The sequence below is a fragment of the Sardina pilchardus genome, chromosome 16, assembly GCF_963854185.1.
Source record: "Sardina pilchardus chromosome 16, fSarPil1.1, whole genome shotgun sequence".
Classification (NCBI taxonomy): domain Eukaryota; kingdom Metazoa; phylum Chordata; class Actinopteri; order Clupeiformes; family Clupeidae; genus Sardina; species Sardina pilchardus.
Window position 1 is genome coordinate 31,419,919 of NC_085009.1, and position 21,960 is coordinate 31,441,878.

A 21,960-nucleotide genomic window follows, 5' to 3' on the forward strand; every position below is an offset into this window, starting at 1 on the left:
ACACACACACACACACACACAAACAGTGACACAGCAGACACACACTCCTACACATTAACACACACCCCTACACACTCCTACACATTAACACACATTAACAAACACACACTCCTACACACACACACACACACACACACACACACACACACACACACACACACACACACACACACACACACACACACAGACACACAGACACACTCAGTCAGGGAGTGTGGTCTGTCAGTACAGTAGGTAGAGGATGTGTGTAGCAATGCGCTGCTTGTCATCTACAGTGCAGTAGCTTGCTGACGTAAACATGGTCACCAGGTCCAGACATCTGTGCACACAACATCCCTCCCACATGACAGCGCTGGGACTGCAGACCACAGAGCCACACCTTCACCACAGCAGATTCAACCTCCAGTGCTGCAACTGCTGCTGTGGTGAATCTGTTGAGTTTAGTGGTGACTTGATGTAGTGAATCTGTTGAGTCTAGTGGTGACTCGTGTAGTGAATCTGTGGTGAATCTGTTGAGTTTAGTGGTGACTTGCTGTAGTGAATCTGTGGTGAATCTGTTGAGTTTAGTGGTGACTTGCTGTAGTGAATCTGTGGTGAATCTGTTGAGTTTAGTGGTGACTTGATGTGGTGAATCTGTTTAATTTAGTGGTGACTTGCTGTAGTGAATCTGTAGTGAATCTGTTGAGTTTAGTGGTGACTTGCTGTAGTGAATCTGTAGTGAATCTGTTGAGTTTAGTGGTGACTTGCTGTAGTGAATCTGTTGAGTTTAGTGGTGACTTGATGTAGTGAATCTGTTGAGTTTAGTGGTGACTTGATGTAGTGAATCTGTTGAGTTTAGTGGTGACTTGATGTAGTGAATCTGTTGAGTTTAGTGGTGACTTGCTGTAGTGAATATGTGGTGAATCTGTTGAGTTTAGTGGTGACTTGATGTAGTGAACACAGATAATTGAAGGCTAAAGCCGCATGGTCCATCCAGTTCTATTAGATGGCATACAGTACAGTATGTAAACATGGCCTCCATACTGCTAGGGGCTCTGATATGACTGGTTACTACAGACGGACACAATGACCAGAAGCAGTCATAACAAACAACAGTGTTTCAGCAGCCTGAGACTCTCTTGAGAGCCTATAAATCGAACGTGACATGAGAACTTCCTGATGTGACTAATGTCATGGAGAGGCCCTATCAGGTTTCCGTGACGACCTCACAGATGGCAGGGCCCTACCTGGTTTCCGTGGAGACCCCTGAGATGGAGAAGGGCTTCTAGTGCGGCCGGCCCGACTGGGGCTGCTAGTGTGAGCTGAGGACTGGCCGTCCCCTCGCCACCACTCCTCTCTCTGCAGGGGGGAGAGAGGGAGAGAGAGAGAGAGAGAGGGAGAGATAGAGTGGGGAGAGAGAGAGAGGGATAGAGTGGGGAGAGAGAGATAGAGTGGGGAGAGAGAGGGAGAGAGAGTGGGGAGAGAGATTGAGTGGGGAGAGAGAGAGATAAAGAGAGGGAGAGAGAGAGATAGAGTGGGGAGAGAGAGAGAGGGATAGAGTGGGGAGAGAGAGATAGAGTGGGGAGAGAGAGGGAGAGAGAGAGAGAAAGAGAGAGAAAGAGAGAGGGAGAGAGAGGGAGAGAGATAGATAGATAAATAGATAGAGGCAGAACAAACAAACAAACAAATGTATAATTGTAACAAATCTGGTATTTAACCGGATCATTTGTAGAGAGAGAGGATGAACAGAGGATGAGAGAGAGAGTACAATGGCAGAGATATGAACAACAAGTGAGAGAGAGAAGAGGACACACACACCCACACACACACACACACACACACAAATACACACACAGGGAATCTTATGAGCTATGAGTTCCAGTTTAATCAGTGTCTCAGCTAACAGTTTATGAGTGTCCTTGTGTGTGTGTGTGTGTGTGTGTGTGTGTGTGTGTGTGTGTGTGTGTGTGTCCAGCAGCCCCATCATAAGCTCAACTGCACATTCCTTCAGCATGAAGACCCATGATCACCGGGCCTGCACATAAACTCTTCTCTGCTCGTATCAAACTAACTCAAGTGTCAGCCTTTACTGCTGCTGCCCCCTAGTGGCCACTCAGTGCACAGCCCTCTCAACTGAGCTGCTCTGCTGCAATACAGTGTCTCTTACAGCAGGAGAAGCTGCTGATGATCGCACACCCTTACGCTCCAACCACACACACACACACACACACACACACACACATCCGTATCATTTAACTACTGGAGGGTGCGCACACACACACACGCAGGTCGCACGCAAACACACACACATCCTTATGGAAACTGGAGAGCGCACGCGCACACACACACGCGCACACACACACACACGCGATGGAAATACTCCTCCTGACTACTGGAGCATAGGCCACCCAGGAGCATGCAGGACATAAAACGAACAAATATAAAATATAAAGACACATGACCATGAACGTGTACACACACACACAGTTTCAAACCCACACACAGTGCAGCGTATTCACTCGCGGCCACACACTCTGGGGCATGGCTCACATTCACACACACACACACACACACACACACACACACACACACACAGTGCGGCGTACTCACTGGCGGCCACACACTCTGGGGCATGGTGTCTGTGAGACTGGCTCACATTCACACACACACTCACACACACACACACACACACACACACACACACAGTGCGGCGTACTCACTGGCGGCCACACACTCTGGGGCATGGTGTCTGTGAGACTGGCTCACATTCACACACACACACACACACACACACACACACACACACACACACACAGTGCGGCGTACTCACTGGCGGCCACACACTCTGGGGCATGGTGTGTGTGAGGCTGGCTGCAGGACTCAGAGTGTCCAGCTGGAGCTGAGGCAGCCTGTGTGTGCTGTTGCTGTTGCTGTTGCTGTTGCAGTGTGTGTCCAGCAGGGCGGCGCTGCAGGGGGACAGAGAGCGAGCGCGCGCGTGTGTGTGTGTGTGTGTGGAGCCTGCTGAGGCCCCGTCCCTGCTGCGCTGCCTGCCACTCCTCCAGGTGGCGCCAAAGCTCAGCCGCTCAGGAGAGAAGTGACCTCGCCGCTCTTGCGTCCTCCTCCGCCTCTGCGTCAATACCCGCTGCCACCACCAGGGGGAGATCACATCAACATAATGATACCTTATCCTATATTCTTTTATATTGTGGTATATTTCATTACTTTATAGTATATCATATGATATTATATTACATTATGTGTGTGTGTGTGTGTGTGTGTGTGTGTGTGCGCACCAGAGGGAGGGTGTTGTGGACGGACATTATATCTTAAACAGTATTATTTTGTACTGTGGTATATTACATTACTTATATTACATTATATTGCATTATGTGTGTGTGAGTGTGTGTAAGTGTGAGCGTACCAGAGGGAGGGTGTTGTGGACGGTCTCGTCGCTAGGACAACACTCACTGATGACCGTCCTGGTGTTGAACTCCAGACGTGGGCAAATCCCCTGAGAGAGAGGAGCACACACACACACACACACACACACACACACACACACACACACACACACACACACACACACACAGCATTATGACTCCTCTTCATCTTCCTTCGATCTGGGGAAGTGCTAGGCACCTGAGCTCAATTAAGTCTGTGAGTCTTAGTCCTCAGGGCTGACATTGGGATTGGGCCAATGACAATAGAATAGTACACATTATATTTACAAACTATATTTATCTTCTCGTATTGCTTATTCAGAGAAAATATTTATATTTAACGTAATGGACAGTCTGGACTACGTGCCATTTTGTTCTATTGACAAATCCCTTCATGATTCATCTTGGTAACTACTAGACACTCTTTGTCTGCGCTATGGCCAGGAGGTTAAAGGTCAGAGGTCAAAGGTCAAAGGTGCTGTGACCTCACCAGGAAGGCGGGTCCTCGGCTCATGAGCACGGCCCGGTCCACTCCCCCCGCGGGCGGAACCAGCTTGGGCTCCGGATACAGGAAGCTGCGCGCGTCCTCCACAAAACTGGCCAGCGACTCACCCACTGGACACACACACACACACACACACACACACACACACACACACACACACACACACACACACACACACACACACACACACACACACACAACATAATGTATACGCCAGCAACTCACCCACTGGACACACACACACACACACACACACACACACACACACACACACACACACACAACATAATGTATACGCCAGCGACTCACCCACTGGAGACACACACACACAGACACAGACACAGACACACACACACACACACACACACACACACACACACACACGCAACATAATGTATACGCCAGCGACTCACCCACTGGACACACACACACACACACAAAAAAAATAATGTACACGTACACACACACACACACACACAGGCACATCGTGCACACACAAACATAGAGTTGAAAGACACAAAGACTGCAGCCCAACGATAATCATTCCCTGAGTGTGTGTGTGTGTGTGTGTGTGTGTGTGTGTGTGTGCGTGTGTGTGTGTGTGTGTGTTTTCTTTACCTGGGGGAGTCAGCTGAATCAGCTCCACTTTGGCTATCTCAGCTGCACATAATAACAATAATAAGATAACAATCACACATCACTGTTTTCTCACCTGCACATAATTACAGAATCATCACAATTCAAATGTCAATTGTTATATATATGTTGTAATGCAGTGGTTCTAATGTTGATATGATTATAGGATATATGTTATATATGTTGTACAGACCTCAATGATATGAGACATAAAACACTGAGACACTTACACTCGAGAATGTCAGCCAATGCTCCAGGGTCTGAGGCATGCCAGAAGACCTGATAACTCAAACACACACACACACACACACACACACACACACACACACACACACACACACACACACAGGACAGAGTCCATCAACAAACTGGGCTAACGTAGCTTTCTACAAACGCACATAGTTAAAATAGGATACTCCAAGCATCATCCAGTTGAAACTGCCAAATAAGGCGCTTCACAGCGGTAGGATGGCTATACTGTGAAGCCTATACAGACAGAGATGACAGGCTAAAGCACAAGGATTAAGCTTGCTGTCTTAGTACAAATAAACACTGACTAACATTTTGACACTTCTAATTTAACTCTGATGAAGACACGGAAGTGGCAAAATGCGAGTTTTTCGTTTGCACAAAGAAAAGACTTCAAGTTAGTGTTCTTTGGTCTGTCTTCATTGTTTTTTCTCAAATCAAACCCACTTTTTCAAACCTCATCTTCTCATGTAAAAATAAGGGGAAGACTGCAGGTAGGCACTCGGACTGCCGGTACTGATTCATCAGGCACACGCTCAGGTAGACGTCATCTTTAGCCTGCAGGTGCACCCCCGGACAAGTCACCTGTCAAAGGTGAGAGCAAAGCAAAGTAGGCTACAGCATGGCCGATGGTCTCGTCTGCACAGGAGACCAACTCTCGTATTAGCAGGTGGCCGATCAGAGTGGTAATCCTGTGCTGCACTTCACAGAGATTAGGCTATTGGTTACGTGACGGGGTTTTTGTCTTTAGCAACAGGTGTACAAATGCAGCAAAGATGATGAATCTGGAGTAAATTGTAGGCTTAATCATGAAAATACTTTACTTAAATAATTAGCCATTTATCTGGAAAACTAACTCAATAAAAGTGCATGGTTGATAAATAAACGTCCACTGTCATAGACTGTAGACACTGTCCAGTTCTATACAGTCTATGTTCCAGAAATGGAGATAGCCCTGTGGCAAAACGCATTTTGAGCAGCACCCGAAAAACAGATATCTACTGTAACTCACCACCATGTGTTTTAACTGGATAGCAAATTGACATTCAGAAATCGCCTTACCGCTCTGAGATGAAGTTCCACCACAACTTGCATGGCTTTCTGAGACATCCTGCTTGCGTTCAGCTTTAGCCGTGCTTTACTTTTATGTTACACTTACATACATGTTATCTTACAACCCTGTAGTTTACAAGCCGGAGGCAAAGGCAAAGTCAGAGCTCACAAGCTCACAAGCAAAACTCGGGTTAGCGTCACGTTGCCATGGCTTCGTACATTCCACAGACAAAACTTTCCGCGGGTTTAGGAGTCCAGGAAACATTCGTTCCGATCTGAGATGAGTGAGTATCTCCAAAGTCTTTTTAAAGCGTCTCTGGTATCTCGCTTCAGTGACAGTGACCGAAAACAAAACTCGATGCTGAGTTAATGGGAGTAACAGGAAATATGACTTCTCCCCCGCATTGAATATATCTTCAGCATAATAGATATAGGCTAACTCTGAGGGGGGTGGGGGGGGGGGGGCACTGCACATTTGAATATGACCATCATGTCAACAGTAGAATGACATCAGAAAATGTGCAGTGGTCTCTTAATAGTTTTCAGAGTTGCATATTAAAAATACTCTAGAGTTAGCCTATGTCTCTTGTAAGCTGGGCTGCATATTAAACATAGCCTACTCTAGAGGTAGCCTCTTGTAAGCTGGGTTGCATATTAAAAATACTCTAGAGTTAGCCTATGTCTCTTGTAAGCTGGGTTGACCACCGTGGAGCAACTTTAGCCTACCTAAACCCTACTGAACTGATTCATTTACATCCTTGCAATGCTTTGACAGAGGTGTTAAAAACACTTATTTTTCCCCTCTAGTCTACAGTGAAAGTTTATTTCATACTGTCCTCCACTAGAGGGCATAAGAGAAAACCACTGACACGGTCAACAGCGAACACTGCAGGCCTCCATGGAACTGCACTGAGAACTGAGAAATGTCTCAAATGTCTTCAATACCCATGGATACAGGCACACACACACGCACAAACACACGCACGCACACGCACACGCACACGCACACGCACACGCACACGCACACGCACAGACAGACAGACAGACAGACACACACACACACACACACACACACACAAGGACACAAACGGACACACATAGACATAGACATAGACACAGACACACAGACACAGACAGACACACACACACACACACACACAGACACAGACACAGACACAGACACAGACACAGACACAGACACAGACACAGACAAAGACACAAACAGACAGACACACACACACACACACACTTGACTCAATTTCGGGCCTTTGTGGGCAGTATGGCTTGTAAAAGTGTGAATCGGCTGGTGTGAGAGTAACATTAAAACATGTAGTGTGTGTGAGAGTAACATTAAAACATGTAGGCCTAATGTGTGTGAGAGTAACATTAAAACGTGTAGTGTGTGTGTGTGAGTAACATTAAAACGTGTGTGTGAGAGCAACATTAACACATGTAATGTGTGTGTGAGTAACATTAAAACGTGTGTGTGAGAGTAACATTAAAACATGTAATGTGTGTGTGAGCAACATTAAAACGTGTGTGTGTGAGCAACATTAAAACGTGTGTGTGTGAGCAACATTAACACATGTAATGGATCTCCAGTGCAGGCAGGACTCCAGTGGTGCTCAGCTGCTGTCTGGGGCTCGACGGCCGTAAAGCAGCTCTCTGATGATGTGCCACCGTGCCCTCTGCTTTACCCATTAGGACTGGAGCACCAGCCAGAGCTCACACACACACACACACACACGCGCGCACACACACACACACACACACACACACACACACACACACACACACACACACACACACACACACACACACACACACACACACCAGTTTTAGCAGTCTAAACGTGCCCTGCCGATGATCCATGTTATAGTGGTCTAAACTAATCCACTTGTTGTAGCTGTCTAAATGTGCCCTGCTGATGGTCCACATGTTGAAGTGGTCAAAATTAATCCACATGTTGTAGAGGTCTAAACCTGCCCTGCTGACAGTCCACTTGTTGTAGCGGTCTAAATGTGCCCTGCCGATGATCCACATGTTGTAGTGGTCTAAACTAATCCACTTGTTGTAGCAGTCTAAATGTGCCCTGCCGATGGTCCACATGTTGTAGCAATCTAAACTAATCCACATGTTGTAGAGGTCTAAACGTGCCCTGCTGATGGTCCACATGTTGTAGAGGTCTAAACTAATCCACATGTTGTAGAGGTCTAAACGTGCCCTGCTGATGATCCACATGTTGTAGCGGTCTAAACTAATCCACATGTTGTAGCGGTCTAAACTAATCCACTTGTTGTAGAGGTCTAAACGTGCCCTGCTGATGATCCACATGTTGTAGCGGTCTAAACTAATCCACGTTGTAGCGGTCTAAACTAATCCACATGTTGTAGAGGTCTAAATGTGCCCTACTGATGGTCCACATGTTGTAGCGGTCTAAACTAATCCACATGTTGTAGCGGTCTAAACTAATCCACATGTTGTAGCAGTCTAAACGTGCCCTGCTGATGATCCACATGTTGTAGATGTCTAAACGTGCTCTGCTGATGGTCCACATGTTGTAGAGGTCTAAATTAATCCACTTGTTATAGAGGTCTAAACGTGCCCTGCTGATGATCCACATGTTGTAGCGGTCTAAACTAATCCACATGTTGTAGCGGTCTAAACTAATCCACATGTTGTAGCGGTCTAAACGTGCCCTGCTGATGGTCCACATGTTGTAGCGGTCTAAACTAATCCACATGTTGTAGCGGTCTAAACTAATCCACATGTTGTAGAGGTCTATACGCGCTCTGCTGATGGTCCACATGTTGTAGCGGTCTAAACGTGCCCTGCTGATGGTCCACATGTTGTAGCGGTCTAAACTAATCCACATGTTGTAGAGGTCTAAATGTGCCCTGCTGATGGTCCACATGTTGTAGCGGTCTAAACGTGCCCTGCTGATGGTCCACATGTTGTAGCGGTCTAAACTAATCCACATGTTGTAGCGGTCTAAACTAATCCACATGTTGTAGAGGTCTAAACGTGCCCTGCTGATGGTCCACATGTTGTAGCGGTCTAAACTAATCCACTTGTTGTAGCGGTCTAAACTAATCCACATGTTGTAGAGGTCTAAACCTGCCCTGCTGATGGTCCACATGTTGTAGAGGTCTAAACGTGCCCTGCTGATGGTCCACATGTTGTAGCGGTCTAAATTAATCCACATGTTGTAGAGGTCTAAACTAATCCACATGTTGTAGAGGTCTATACGCGCTCTGCTGATGGTCCACATGTTGTAGAGGTCTAAACCTGCTCTGCTGATGGTCCACATGTTGTAGAGGTCTAAACCTGCTCTGCTGATGGTCCACATGTTGTAGCGGTCTAAACGTGCCCTGCTGATGGTCCACATGTTGTAGCGGTCTAAACTAATCCACATGTTGTAGCGGTCTAAACTAATCCACATGTTGTAGATGTCTAAACGTGCCCTGCTGATGGTCCACATGTTGTAGCGGTCTAAACTAATCCACGTGTTGTAGCGGTCTAAACTAATCCACATGTTGTAGCGGTCTAAACGTGCCCTGCTGATGGTCCACATGTTGTAGCGGTCTAAACTAATCCACATGTTGTAGCGGTCTAAACTAATCCACATGTTGTAGCGGTCTAAACGTGCCCTGCTGATGGTCCACATGTTGTAGCGGTCTAAACGTGCCCTGCTGATGGTCCACATGTTGTAGCGGTCTAAACGTGCCCTGCTGATGGTCCACATGTTGTAGCGGTCTAAATTAATCCACATGTTGTAGCGGTCTAAACGTGCCCTGCTGATGGTCCACATGTTGTAGCGGTCTAAACTAATCCACATGTTGTAGCGGTCTAAACGTGCCCTGCTGATGGTCCACATGTTGTAGCGGTCTAAACGTGCCCTGCTGATGGTCCACATGTTGTAGCGGTCTAAACGTGCCCTGCTGATGGTCCACATGTTGTAGCGGTCTAAATTAATCCACATGTTGTAGCGGTCTAAACGTGCCCTGCTGATGGTCCACATGTTGTAGCGGTCTAAACTAATCCACATGTTGTAGCGGTCTAAACGTGCCCTGCTGATGGTCCACATGTTGTAGAGGTCTAAACTAATCCACATGTTGTAGAGGTCTAAACGTGCCCTGCCGATGGTCCACATGTTGTAGCGGTCTAAACTAATCCACATGTTGTAGAGGTCTAAACCTGCCCTGCTGATGGTTTACATGTTGTAGTGGTCTAAACTAATCCACATGTTGTAGCAGTCTAAATGTGCCCTGCTGATGGTCCACATGTTGTAGAGGTCTAAACGTGCCCTGCTGATGGTCCACATGTTGTAGCGGTCTAAACTAATCCACATGTTGTAGCGGTCTAAACGTGCCCTGCTGATGGTCCACATGTTGTAGCGGTCTAAACTAATCCACATGTTGTAGCGGTCTAAACTAATCCACATGTTGTAGCGGTCTAAACGTGCCCTGCTGATGGTCCACATGTTGTAGCGGTCTAAACTAATCCACATGTTGTAGCGGTCTAAACTAATCCACATGTTGTAGAGGTCTAAACCTGCCCTGCTGATGGTCCACATGTTGTAGAGATCTAAACTAATCCACATGTTGTAGAGGTCTAAACCTGCCCTGCTGATGGTTCACATGTTGTAGTGGTCTAAACTAATCCACATGTTGTAGCGGTCTAAACTAATCCACATGTTGTAGAGGTCTAGACGTGCCCTGCTGATGATCCACATGTTGTAGAAGTCTAAACGTGCCCTGCTGATGATCCACATGTTGTAGAAGTCTAAACGTGCCCTGCTGATGATCCACATGTTGTAGCGGTCTAAACCTGCCCTGCTGATGGTCCACATGTTGTAGCGGTCTAAACTAATCCACATGTTGTAGAGGTCTAAACGTGCCCTGCTGATGGTCCACATGTTGTAGCGGTCTAAATTAATCCACATGTTGTAGCGGTCTAAACGTGCCCTGCTGATGGTCCACATGTTGTAGCGGTCTAAACTAATCCACATGTTGTAGCGGTCTAAACGTGCCCTGCTGATGGTCCACATGTTGTAGCGGTCTAAACTAATCCACATGTTGTAGAGGTCTAAACCTGCCCTGCTGATGGTTTACATGTTGTAGTGGTCTAAACTAATCCACATGTTGTAGCAGTCTAAATGTGCCCTGCTGATGGTCCACATGTTGTAGAGGTCTAAACGTGCCCTGCTGATGGTCCACATGTTGTAGCGGTCTAAACTAATCCACATGTTGTAGCGGTCTAAACGTGCCCTGCTGATGGTCCACATGTTGTAGCGGTCTAAACTAATCCACATGTTGTAGCGGTCTAAACTAATCCACATGTTGTAGCGGTCTAAACGTGCCCTGCTGATGGTCCACATGTTGTAGCGGTCTAAACTAATCCACATGTTGTAGCGGTCTAAACTAATCCACATGTTGTAGAGGTCTAAACCTGCCCTGCTGATGGTCCACATGTTGTAGAGATCTAAACTAATCCACATGTTGTAGAGGTCTAAACCTGCCCTGCTGATGGTTCACATGTTGTAGTGGTCTAAACTAATCCACATGTTGTAGCGGTCTAAACTAATCCACATGTTGTAGAGGTCTAGACGTGCCCTGCTGATGATCCACATGTTGTAGAAGTCTAAACGTGCCCTGCTGATGATCCACATGTTGTAGAAGTCTAAACGTGCCCTGCTGATGATCCACATGTTGTAGCGGTCTAAACCTGCCCTGCTGATGGTCCACATGTTGTAGCGGTCTAAACTAATCCACATGTTGTAGAGGTCTAAACGTGCCCTGCTGATGGTCCACATGTTGTGGTGCTGGTGAGGCCTTGTGACCCGAGGGGGAGGTGAGGAGGTCAGAGGTCAGAGGTTACGGAGAAAGCAGACCCTAGCAACTCCCGAGTCACCTGACAACCTGCAACCATAGCAACCTGCACCCATAGCAGCCTGCGTAGCACATGCCCCGGCCATAAGTCACCGCAGTGGCCAGATCATGGCTGTGTCCAGAAGTCAAGCGTGCACGCTGGGTAGTACCTTCTTCCCAGTAGCGTATTAGTTAGCTTGCTCCTCAGTGTGCGTCCCTACCTACATTTGGACAGCACTAACTAGTTGGCGTCACCTGACTCGGGGAGGGGGGTGTGTTGACGATTTGCATGACGTGTGGAGCTTGACCTGCGCTGCGCAATGGATTATGGGATATCTGAGGCCAAAAAAGATGCATCGATGCACGCTTGGAAATCACGCCAAACGAAGTACCCACTAGTGAGAGCGCTTGACTTTCGGACAGTCTATTCTGACGTAACTTCCGGAAAATGCACACTGCCCAGCGTGCACACTTGACTTCTGGACACAGCCCATATGCTCACGCCGAGTGGAGCATACCAACACACAGCCCTGCACAGGGGGGAGCACACCAACCAGCCTTGGTACTGAGTGGAGCATACCAACACACAGCCCTGCACGGGGGTCGAATAGGTTTCCAGGGACTGTACAGAGCACACAGAAACCTACCTGTGACATCATCACGGTTTCTTGACAGAGAGCAAAGGTGAACAGACACATTTGTGAGTGAGAGGAATTAACTGAAAATGTCTTTTTTTTTTTTTTTTAATGAGAAATCAAATAAAAACATTTCAATGAAAACATAATTCACCACAAGTTTCTTTACTTAATGTAAGTAAGTACGCCTGAAGACCAAATGCACTCCACACACACAAGCATGAGCTGAAACTACAGGACTGTCACACTCCCCCGGGAGACGTCAGGCAACTTAGAAACGCCACATCACGCCTCAAAGGCTTCATGTTCATCAATAAACTCAAAACAACAAATGAACAGTCATCCGGTCTAGGCAGCAGTCTGTTCCTGAGGCTTGTCTTCTGATTGGCTGACCGAGGTGTCCGTCTTTTTCTGTTTGCCGTCTGATTGGTCCTGGGCGTCTCCATCCTTCCGCTTGATTGGTTCTGCTGAGTGTCCATCAGAGCTGCCTTCCTCTTCCTCCTGGTCTGTGTGCTTAGGGGGCGTGTCCTCATCACTGTCCAGTCCCTCCTCGTCCATAGGCACCGCCCCCTTTCGTTGGGGGAGGACCGTAAAGAAGGCATCTCGCCAGTCACGTTTCTCCAGGTACGCCAGCATGATCTCAAACACTACACACACACACACACACACACACACACACACACACACACACACTTTGTTTATGTTTGTTCATCTCTCTTGGTATGAAAATACATAAAATATATACAATACACAAAATATATGTCATTTATAAACAATCGGAAATATTCTAAAAGTTTCATGAAAAGGTTCCTCTGTGTGTGTGTGTGTGTGTGTGTGTTCCTCACCATGGTTGACAGCGAGTACTTTGCGGCTGTTCATCTTGACGAAGTCCCCCAATGGGAGCTGAGCGTGGTCAATTCCAAGTTCCTGAGCACGCTCAAAGGTGATCCCCTGTAGCGCGCGCGCACACACACACACACACACACACACACACACACACACACACACACACACACACACACACACACACACACACACACACACACACACACACACACACACACACACACACACACACACACACACACACACACACACAAAAAGCCTCTTCTTATTGGTTCAAATATGCATATATTCATACTATACCAGGTTCTCCTAGTGGAAGCTGTGTTTGACCTCGACATGGAGTTTATCTGTGGTCTTAAACCTTCTGCTAGAGTTTATCTGTGGTTGTGGTGGTCTTAAACCTTCTGCTGGAGTTGATCTGTGGTTGTGGTGGTCTTAAACCTTCTGCTAGAGTTTATCTGCGGTTGTGGTGGTCTTAATCCTTCTGCTAGAGTTTATCTGTGGTTGTGGTAGTCTTAAACCTTCTGCTGGAGTTTATCTGTGGTTGTGGTGGTCTTAAACCTTCTGCTGGAGTTTATCTGTGGTTGTGGTGGTCTTAAACCTTCTGCTGGAGTTGATCTGTGGTTGTGGTGGTCTTAATCCTTCTGCTAGAGTTTATCTGTGGTTGTGGTAGTCTTAAACCTTCTGCTGGAGTTTATCTGTGGTTGTGGTAGTCTTAAACCTTCTGCTAGAGTTTATCTGTGGTTGTGGTGGTCTTAAACCTTCTGCTAGAGTTTATCTGTGGTTGTGGTGGTCTTAAACCTTCTGCTAGAGTTTATCTGTGGTTGTGGTAGTCTTAATCCTTCTGCTGGAGTTGATCTGTGATTGTGGTGGTCTTAAACCTTCTGCTGGAGTTTATCTGTGGTTGTGGTGGTCTTAAACCTTCTGCTGGAGTTGATCTGTGGTTGTGGTGGTCTTAAACCTTCTGCTGGAGTTTATCTGTGGTTGTGGTGGTCTTAAACCTTCTGCTGGAGTTTATCTGTGGTTGTGGTGGTCTTAAACCTTCTGCTGGCTGAATGTGCCATTGTGTTAGTGCTTGTGTCTGATGTTGATCTGGTTATACAGTATCTACAGTAGGTGTGCTGACCCAGTTGTGCTTAGCATGGTTATGGTGTGTGTGTGTGTGTGTGTGTGTGTGTGTGTGTGTGTGTGTGTGTGTGTGTGTGTGTGTGTTGTCTGACCTTGTGATGGTTGTGGTCCACGAGGCCTCCGATGATGTACGCTTTGGACTCGTCCAGTTCCTTCAGCACGTTGGACGAGTCCGAGGTCAGGTAGACCAGGTCCTCCTTACGCATCACTTCCTGGAAGTGCTCCAGCTTCACACTGATGTCCTGAGGGGGGGGGGGGGGGGGGGATATGTTATCTTCTCTTCTATTCAACACCTACACTGCAAAAAGTACTTCAATAATTAAATATCACTAAATGTTGTTCATCGTATATCAAGATCAAAAAAATCTAGTTGCTATTCTTTTCAGGATAAAGAGGCTTACCTAGCTCTTTCTCGTAACATCATTTGATTTAATTGAAGAAGAGTTTGACTTATTTTAAGAAGAAAACAAGCAAATTTGTATGCCAGTGCATTAAGCAAATGTCTTGGAAAGACTCCTAGGGAAGCCTCTTCATCCTAAACTTAACTCCAAATTGATGTCACACACTCGGTTAGGTTTTGATCTTCATGTACTGTAAGATTGATAATACTGGGTTAGGTTTTGATCTTGATGTCACATTAAAACACTAGGTTAGGTTTTGATCTTCATGTACTGTAAGATTAACAACACTAGGTTAGGTTTTGATCTTCATGTACTGTAAGATTGATAATACTAGGTTAGGTTTTGATCTTCATGTACTGTAAGATTATTAATACTCGGTTAGGTTTTGATCTTCAGGTACTGTAAGATTAATAATACTCGGTTAGGTCTTGATCTTGATGTCACATTAATAACTCCGTTACATTTTATTTCTTGCAGTGTACACTTAATCCACCTCTGTCCGTGACACACAACCCTGGTGTCCGTGGTTACGGATCAGGCCGTGGGGCAGGGTATCACACCGCAGCTATACGAGTCACTGTGCAGGCGCCAAACGGCATCCATTCTGCCCGTTAATTAGCACACGATGACATCACGGACCGGTCAGCGCTCCCAAACGTGTGAGGTGGGGAAAAGCACCTGCCCGCGTAAAACCACACGGAAAACGGCCACCGGATCCGGTTCCACTGGGCCATGGGATCCGGTTCCACTGGGCCATGAGATCCGCGGAGGGATTACTCAAGCACTCAATATCAATCACCTACACACACACACACACACACACAACACGGCCCAACAACGCACTCACCTACACACACACACACACACACACACACCTACACAGTACACACACACACACACACAACATGGCCCCACAAACGGCCATCAGATCCGGTTCCACCGGGCCATGGGATCCGCGGAGGGATTACTGAAGTACTGAGCAGGCCGGGCTTAAGAAGGGAAAGCCCAGTACAGGGTGACACGGAGAAGGTCAAACCCCTGACCACATGGAACGCTCAGCACTGCCACTGACATACAACACTGCCCCCATAACACACTCATTATCAATCACCTACAGTACACACACACACACACAACACGGCCCCACAACGCACTCACCTACATACACACACACACACACACAACACAGCCCCACAACGCACTCACCTACACACACACACACACACACACACACACACACACACACACACACACACACACACACACACACACACACACACACACACACACACACACACACACACACACACACACACACACACACACACACACACACACACACACACACACACACACACACACACACCATGGCCCCACAACGCAGTAATTATCAATCAACTACACAACGTTCTACAGCTGTGATTTGGCTACGCTGTGATTTGGCTACTTGTCTACATGAGGCCCTGTCCACATTAAGCCCTGTAAATATAAGGTATTATGAAGCCATTTTGCCCTTCCGTGCACATACAGTACAATAAACAACGTAAATATAAGGTATTATGAAGCGATTTCGCCCTTCCGTCTACATACAATAAACAACGTAAATATAAGGTATTATGAAGTGATTTCACCCTTCCGTCTACATACAGCACAATAAACAGGGTAAATATAAGGTATTATGAAGCCATTTCGCCCTTCCATCTACATACAATAAACATTGTGAACATAAGTTATTATGAAGCGATTTCGCCCTTCCGTCTACATACAATAAACAACGTAAATATAAGGTAATATGAAGCCATTTCGCCCTTCCGTCCACATTAAACAGCAAAGAGGAGAGCTTCAGACACGATAACGTGCAGTTCCCACGCCACCGATAAAAGTAAGATCACCAACAACAGAACACCTCTGTGGCATTTCAGTGTTCTAGTATGGATGCAAAACGTTTGAGAAAACTTACAAAAGAGCCAATGAAGACGGAGATCGTTTACAAAAGAGCCAATGTAGACGGAGATGGTTAACACTTCACCTATGCTTAGTCATCTCATAGACATACTGTATGATGCTGATAAGAAGTGATTAGAACACTAATGCACCCTTATTGTTCATGTACTACTCAACAGTCTCAAAGTGCTGGAGTGCGTACAGAGCAACAGTTTATCAGCGGAGTTAAAGTGTGTACAGAGCGACAGTTTATCAGCGGAGTTAAAGTGTGTACAGAGCGACAGTTTATCAGCGGAGTTAAAGTGTGTACAGAGCGACAGTTTATCAGCGGAGTTAAAGTGTTAAAGTGTGTACAGAGCGACAGTTTATCAGCGCGGAGTTAAAGTGTTAAAGTGTGTACAGAGCGACAGTTTATCAGCGGAGTTAAAGTGTGTACAGAGCGACAGTTTATCAGCGGAGTTAAAGTGCTAGAGTGTGTACAGAGCGACAGTTTATCAGCGGAGTTAAAGTGTTAAAGTGTGTACAGAGCGACAGTTTATCAGCGGAGTTAAAGTGTTAAAGTGTGTACAGAGCGACAGTTTATCAGCGGAGTTGATAAACATGGTGGTGTTTATGCTTTAGTGTATAGGGGTCATGTCTATATGGTGGTGTTTATGTTTTAGTGTATAGGGAGCATGTCTATATGTCTGTGTTTAAGTTTTAGTGTATAGGGAGCATGTTTTGGTTGAAGGTCTCGTACCTTCCAGTTGACCCAGCCTTTATCTCGCTCATCCATATTCTGCTTCAGCTGTCCTCCCAGACTGGTCAGGTAGAACTGGAAAAACAAACACACACACACACAGGTACAACTGTAAACACACACACACACACACACAGGTACAACTGTAAACACACACACACACACACACACAGGTAGAACTGTAAACACACAAACACACGCACACACACACACACACACACACACACACACACACACACACACACACACACACACACACACACACACACACACACACACACACACACACACACACACACACACACACACACACACACACACACACACACACACACACACACACACAGCTCAGAGCTCACCTGTACAGGGTGAGCCGCGCGTCTGTTCTCAGCGTAACACCTCTGAATCTGCTTATGGAGCTTCCGCACATCCTGTAACACGCAAACACAAAAGAGTGTGTGTGTGGGGTGTGCACAGCATGTAGGTGTGTGTTCATGTGTGTATGGGGTGTGCACAGCATGTAGGTGTGTGTTCATGTGTGTGTTGGGTGTGCACAGCATGTAGGTGTGTGTGTGTGGCGTGTGCACGGCATGTAGGTGAGTTTGTGTGTGTATATCGTGTCTTTATGAGCAAGGCTTGTGTGGTCCATGTGAGAGGCGAGAGGTGCATCTGTGTGTGTGTTGCATTTGCAGGGCTGTGTGGGTACGCTATTTGTGTGTCCTTTTTCACCTTGAAGACCATGAGGCTGCAGTTCTCCACCAGCAGGGAGCTTGTGTATGTGTATGTGTGTGTGTGTGTGTGTGTGTGTGTGTGTGTGTGTGTGTGTTTACCTTAAGCACCATGAGGCTGTCGAAGCTGCAGTCCACTACCAGTCTGAGGGAGCTTGGTGTGTGTGGGTATGTGTGCATGTGTGTGTGTGTGTGTGTGTGTGCGTGGTTACCTTGAGCACCATGAGGCTGTCGAAGCTGCAGTCCACTACCAGTCTGAGGGAGCTTGGTGTGTGTGGGTATGTGTGCATGTGCATGTGTGTGTGTGTGTGTGTGTGTGTGTGTGTGTGTGTGTGTGTGTGTGTGTGTGGTTACCTTGAGCACCATGAGGCTGTCGAAGCTGCAGTCCACTACCAGTCTGAGGGAGCTTGGCTCCGCCTCTCTGCGTTGGCGCTTCCTGTTTGTAAACTCCGCCCCCTCGTCGCCCTGCGTGTTCCGCTCCTCTCGTTTCTTCTGCTTCCGCTCCTTACGCTTCTGCCTAACACACACACACACACACACACACACACACACACACACACACACACACACACACACACACACACACACACACACACACACACACACACACACACACACACACACAGGTGAACACATGAAGTAAACTTGCTACTTGACTGCATGATGGTGAGCATGCGTAATAAATATATAATATTAATAATAGATATGAAGAGTCATCTCATCTGACTGTCTTTGAGTGTGTGTGTGTGTGTGTGTGTGTGAGTGTGTATTCTGCATAAGGAGACATTAAAGGCATAACACACGCGGAACAACAGCACCCAACCGCACTCCCTTTGACATTCAGGAGCACAGACAGACAGCAGGACTATTCTAGAGCACAGACAGACAGCAGGACTATTCTAGAGCACAGACAGCAGGACTACTGTAGAGCACAGACAGCAGGACTACTGTAGAGTACAGACAGCAGGACTACTGTAGAGCACAGACAGACAGCAGGACTGTAGAGCACAGACAGCAGGACTACTGTAGAGTACAGACAGCAGGACTACTGTAGAGCACAGACAGACATGAACTGTAGAGTACAGACAGCAGGACTACTGTAGAGCACAGACAGACAGCAGGACTGTAGAGCACAGACAGCAGGACTATTCTAGAGCACAGACAGCAGGACTACTGTAGAGCACAGACAGACATGAACTGTAGAGTACAGACAGGAAGCAGGACTATTCTAGAGCACAGACAGACAGCAGGACTATTCTAGAGCACAGACAGACAGCAGGACTATTCTAGAGCACAGACAGCAGGACTGTAGAGCACAGACAGAAGAACTATTCTAAAGCACAGACAGACAGCAGGACTATTCTAGAGCACAGACAGACAGCTAAACAGCAGGACCTCAGAAAGACAGCAGGACTAGACTACTAGTTATTACTTGCGGAGATCTCGCTGTTCCTCCCACTGCTGCGCTTTGGCCAGCCGCTTCCGCTGCCGTTTGGACAGGGCTTCAGGTCCTCCGGCCGGGCTGTCCGGCTTGCTGTCGGAGACCTCGTTGGAGTCCGACACGGCGGAACTGCATTCTTTCTGTGTATCGCCAGACATTCTCTTCCTGTCAACTGAGGGGTTATGAATCAGGCTCAGACGTGCAGCAATAGTTTCGGAGGACATATGGTGAACGAAAATAGTCATTTTGTAAATAAGTTATATCAAACTTAAAAGGGGTATTTAACGCTAACCTATTCAATCTGAAAACTGCTGAACTGATAAATAAACGTAGGCTACATGCCACCATTTCAGACACCGTCCACCCATCGCGGACCACAACAACACGATTAGCATTAGATTTTGTACAGTGCAATGTCTAAATCATGTCCATAGCGCTGATATATTCCCACAAGTTAACGTTAGCTAGTTGCTGGCTAAGTTAGTTACTTTCTCACTTAGGCTACTTGCTATGAAAGCTGTTGCAAGTTTACATTATTATTATGCATTATGACATCCAGTTTGAAAAATTCGGGACTGAAATGCTCTAATGTTCGTCTATTAAGTGGGTTTATCTTCACACCAATAACAACAAGGATATGTTTGAAAGGTTTAGCTACCTTGTTTCTTGCAGCCTTGCCATACCAATTCACGTGTCCCAGAAATTGCGTCATCAAACTGCGCCGAGAGTATTGGACAAGAAAGGTTCTAAACGTTCAGCCATGATTGTGAGGAACTTCGAAGGGACTTCGAGGTGTGTATCCGCCAGTTAAGGATTAAAGCTGTCTTTAGTTTGAGTCTTAAACCTGCCTCAGTAGCTTGTTGTGGAATCCAATTGACTCAGTTTTGTATGTGTATCATGACTTGAAACTGTGAAAATGCATTGCAACTTGGAAAATAATTTGTAGGCCTATATGTTGCCAATATTAAATATGCACACACTTACAAATATTCCACAAATTATTTGCCACTCACTCTTCTCTCACATACTCTCTCTCTCTCTCTCTCTACACACACACACACACACACACACACACACACACACACACATTGACAGAATGTCTCTCTCTCTCTCTGTCCCTCTCGCGCACTCTCTCTGCACACACACACACACACACACACACACACACACACACACTCACACACACACCAGAGTGTCTCTCCGCTCGTCCTCCACGCTGCCCATGGTAATGGGGGCAGACTGAGGGTCCAATATCTCACTGACGCTGAGCCAGTGCCAGATTCCAGCGCAGCTTGTGTGTATTTATTTTCCTAGAGGCATGAGTGGGGGGGGGGGGGGGCTGGACAGCTTTGCTTCATTCCTAGACACTATTTGTACAGTATCGATAGGCTTCACAGAGAGGAAAGGGACTGTTGCATGTTTTATTTCATAATCCAGAGTCTATTCTATTCATTAAAATCAATCAATTCTTAAAGGGACACTTCTCCGATTAGCATTTAAGCTTTGTATCTTTAGAAAACCAGTCATGTTTTTGAATGAGTTTGCCTTGAGATGGGAGACATACGGATTTAAATGAAACTGAATAGGACTTCCTGCTTTCAATTAGGCTATGTAAAATGATGAAGTCCAGCATTGAAATCCATATTTCTCCCATCACAAGGCAAACTTCCAAATGCACGACCATTCAAAAACATGACTGGTTTTCTAAAGATACTAAGCTTAATGCTAATCGGTGAAGTGTCCCTTTAAATCAGTGCAATTCTATTCTATTCTACAAAAATATTTTATTTCCCAGTTTCAAAACACTGCAGGTACGTGCCTGCAATTAATTACTAAATTCTTCACTCATCTACTCCTTTGAAAAGTCACATACATTCCTTGTAACTTCATAGCCACTGATTAGGCCTGTTCCTCTGTGGTCTTGTTTAATTGAAATTCCACTCTCGAAGGGTAGAGGGCAGCACATTATGCATCAAAGCCTCTTCTTTATGTCTATGACCTCTTAAGTGTCACATCTCTATAAACAGACGCCCATAAGAAATACTGTACGCCATTTGTTACAGAAATACTAATAGAATTTATATAAATGATTCGAGTTCCAGAACCTATTTGAATGATTCCAGCACCTTGTGATATGTTACTATGATTGTACTGCAGGCCCGAGGGGTCGCACTTTGATTGACTGAACAAATGCTGAAACGTTTGCGCCTGCACAGTGATGCGCGTCAACAGAGCGGCTCAAGGACATAAACACCCTCAACACCTCAACGTCCACGCATCTCCAAGTGCTGCATAAAACTTTTATTTTATTTTATTTTATTTCATTTTATTTCAGTGAACATAACTGACACACTCCAACTCTGTCA

General features: G+C 46.3%; 2 protein-coding genes across 2 annotated transcripts; both read right to left on the bottom strand.

The window, feature by feature from the left end:
- Positions 1-3,888: 3,888 nt before the first annotated feature.
- LOC134059650 (spermatogenesis associated 6-like protein) lies at positions 3,889-6,020 on the bottom strand. The gene is made up of 5 exons (XM_062516094.1): positions 5,872-6,020; positions 5,257-5,394; positions 4,791-4,839; positions 4,543-4,584; positions 3,889-4,034 (listed from the first exon to the last, which is right to left on the bottom strand). Exons 1-5 carry the CDS (start codon positions 5,917-5,919, stop codon positions 3,889-3,891), a joined length of 423 nt encoding a protein of 140 aa, XP_062372078.1. The 5' UTR covers positions 5,920-6,020.
- Positions 6,021-12,477: 6,457 nt separating this feature from the next.
- Positions 12,478-20,335, bottom strand: trmt10a (tRNA methyltransferase 10A). The gene is made up of 8 exons (XM_062516509.1): positions 20,253-20,335; positions 19,586-19,766; positions 18,508-18,670; positions 17,785-17,856; positions 17,426-17,500; positions 14,434-14,583; positions 13,213-13,318; positions 12,478-13,014 (listed from the first exon to the last, which is right to left on the bottom strand). Exons 2-8 carry the CDS (start codon positions 19,750-19,752, stop codon positions 12,716-12,718), a joined length of 1,032 nt encoding a protein of 343 aa, XP_062372493.1. The 5' UTR covers positions 19,753-19,766; positions 20,253-20,335; the 3' UTR covers positions 12,478-12,715.
- Positions 20,336-21,960: the final 1,625 nt, after the last annotated feature.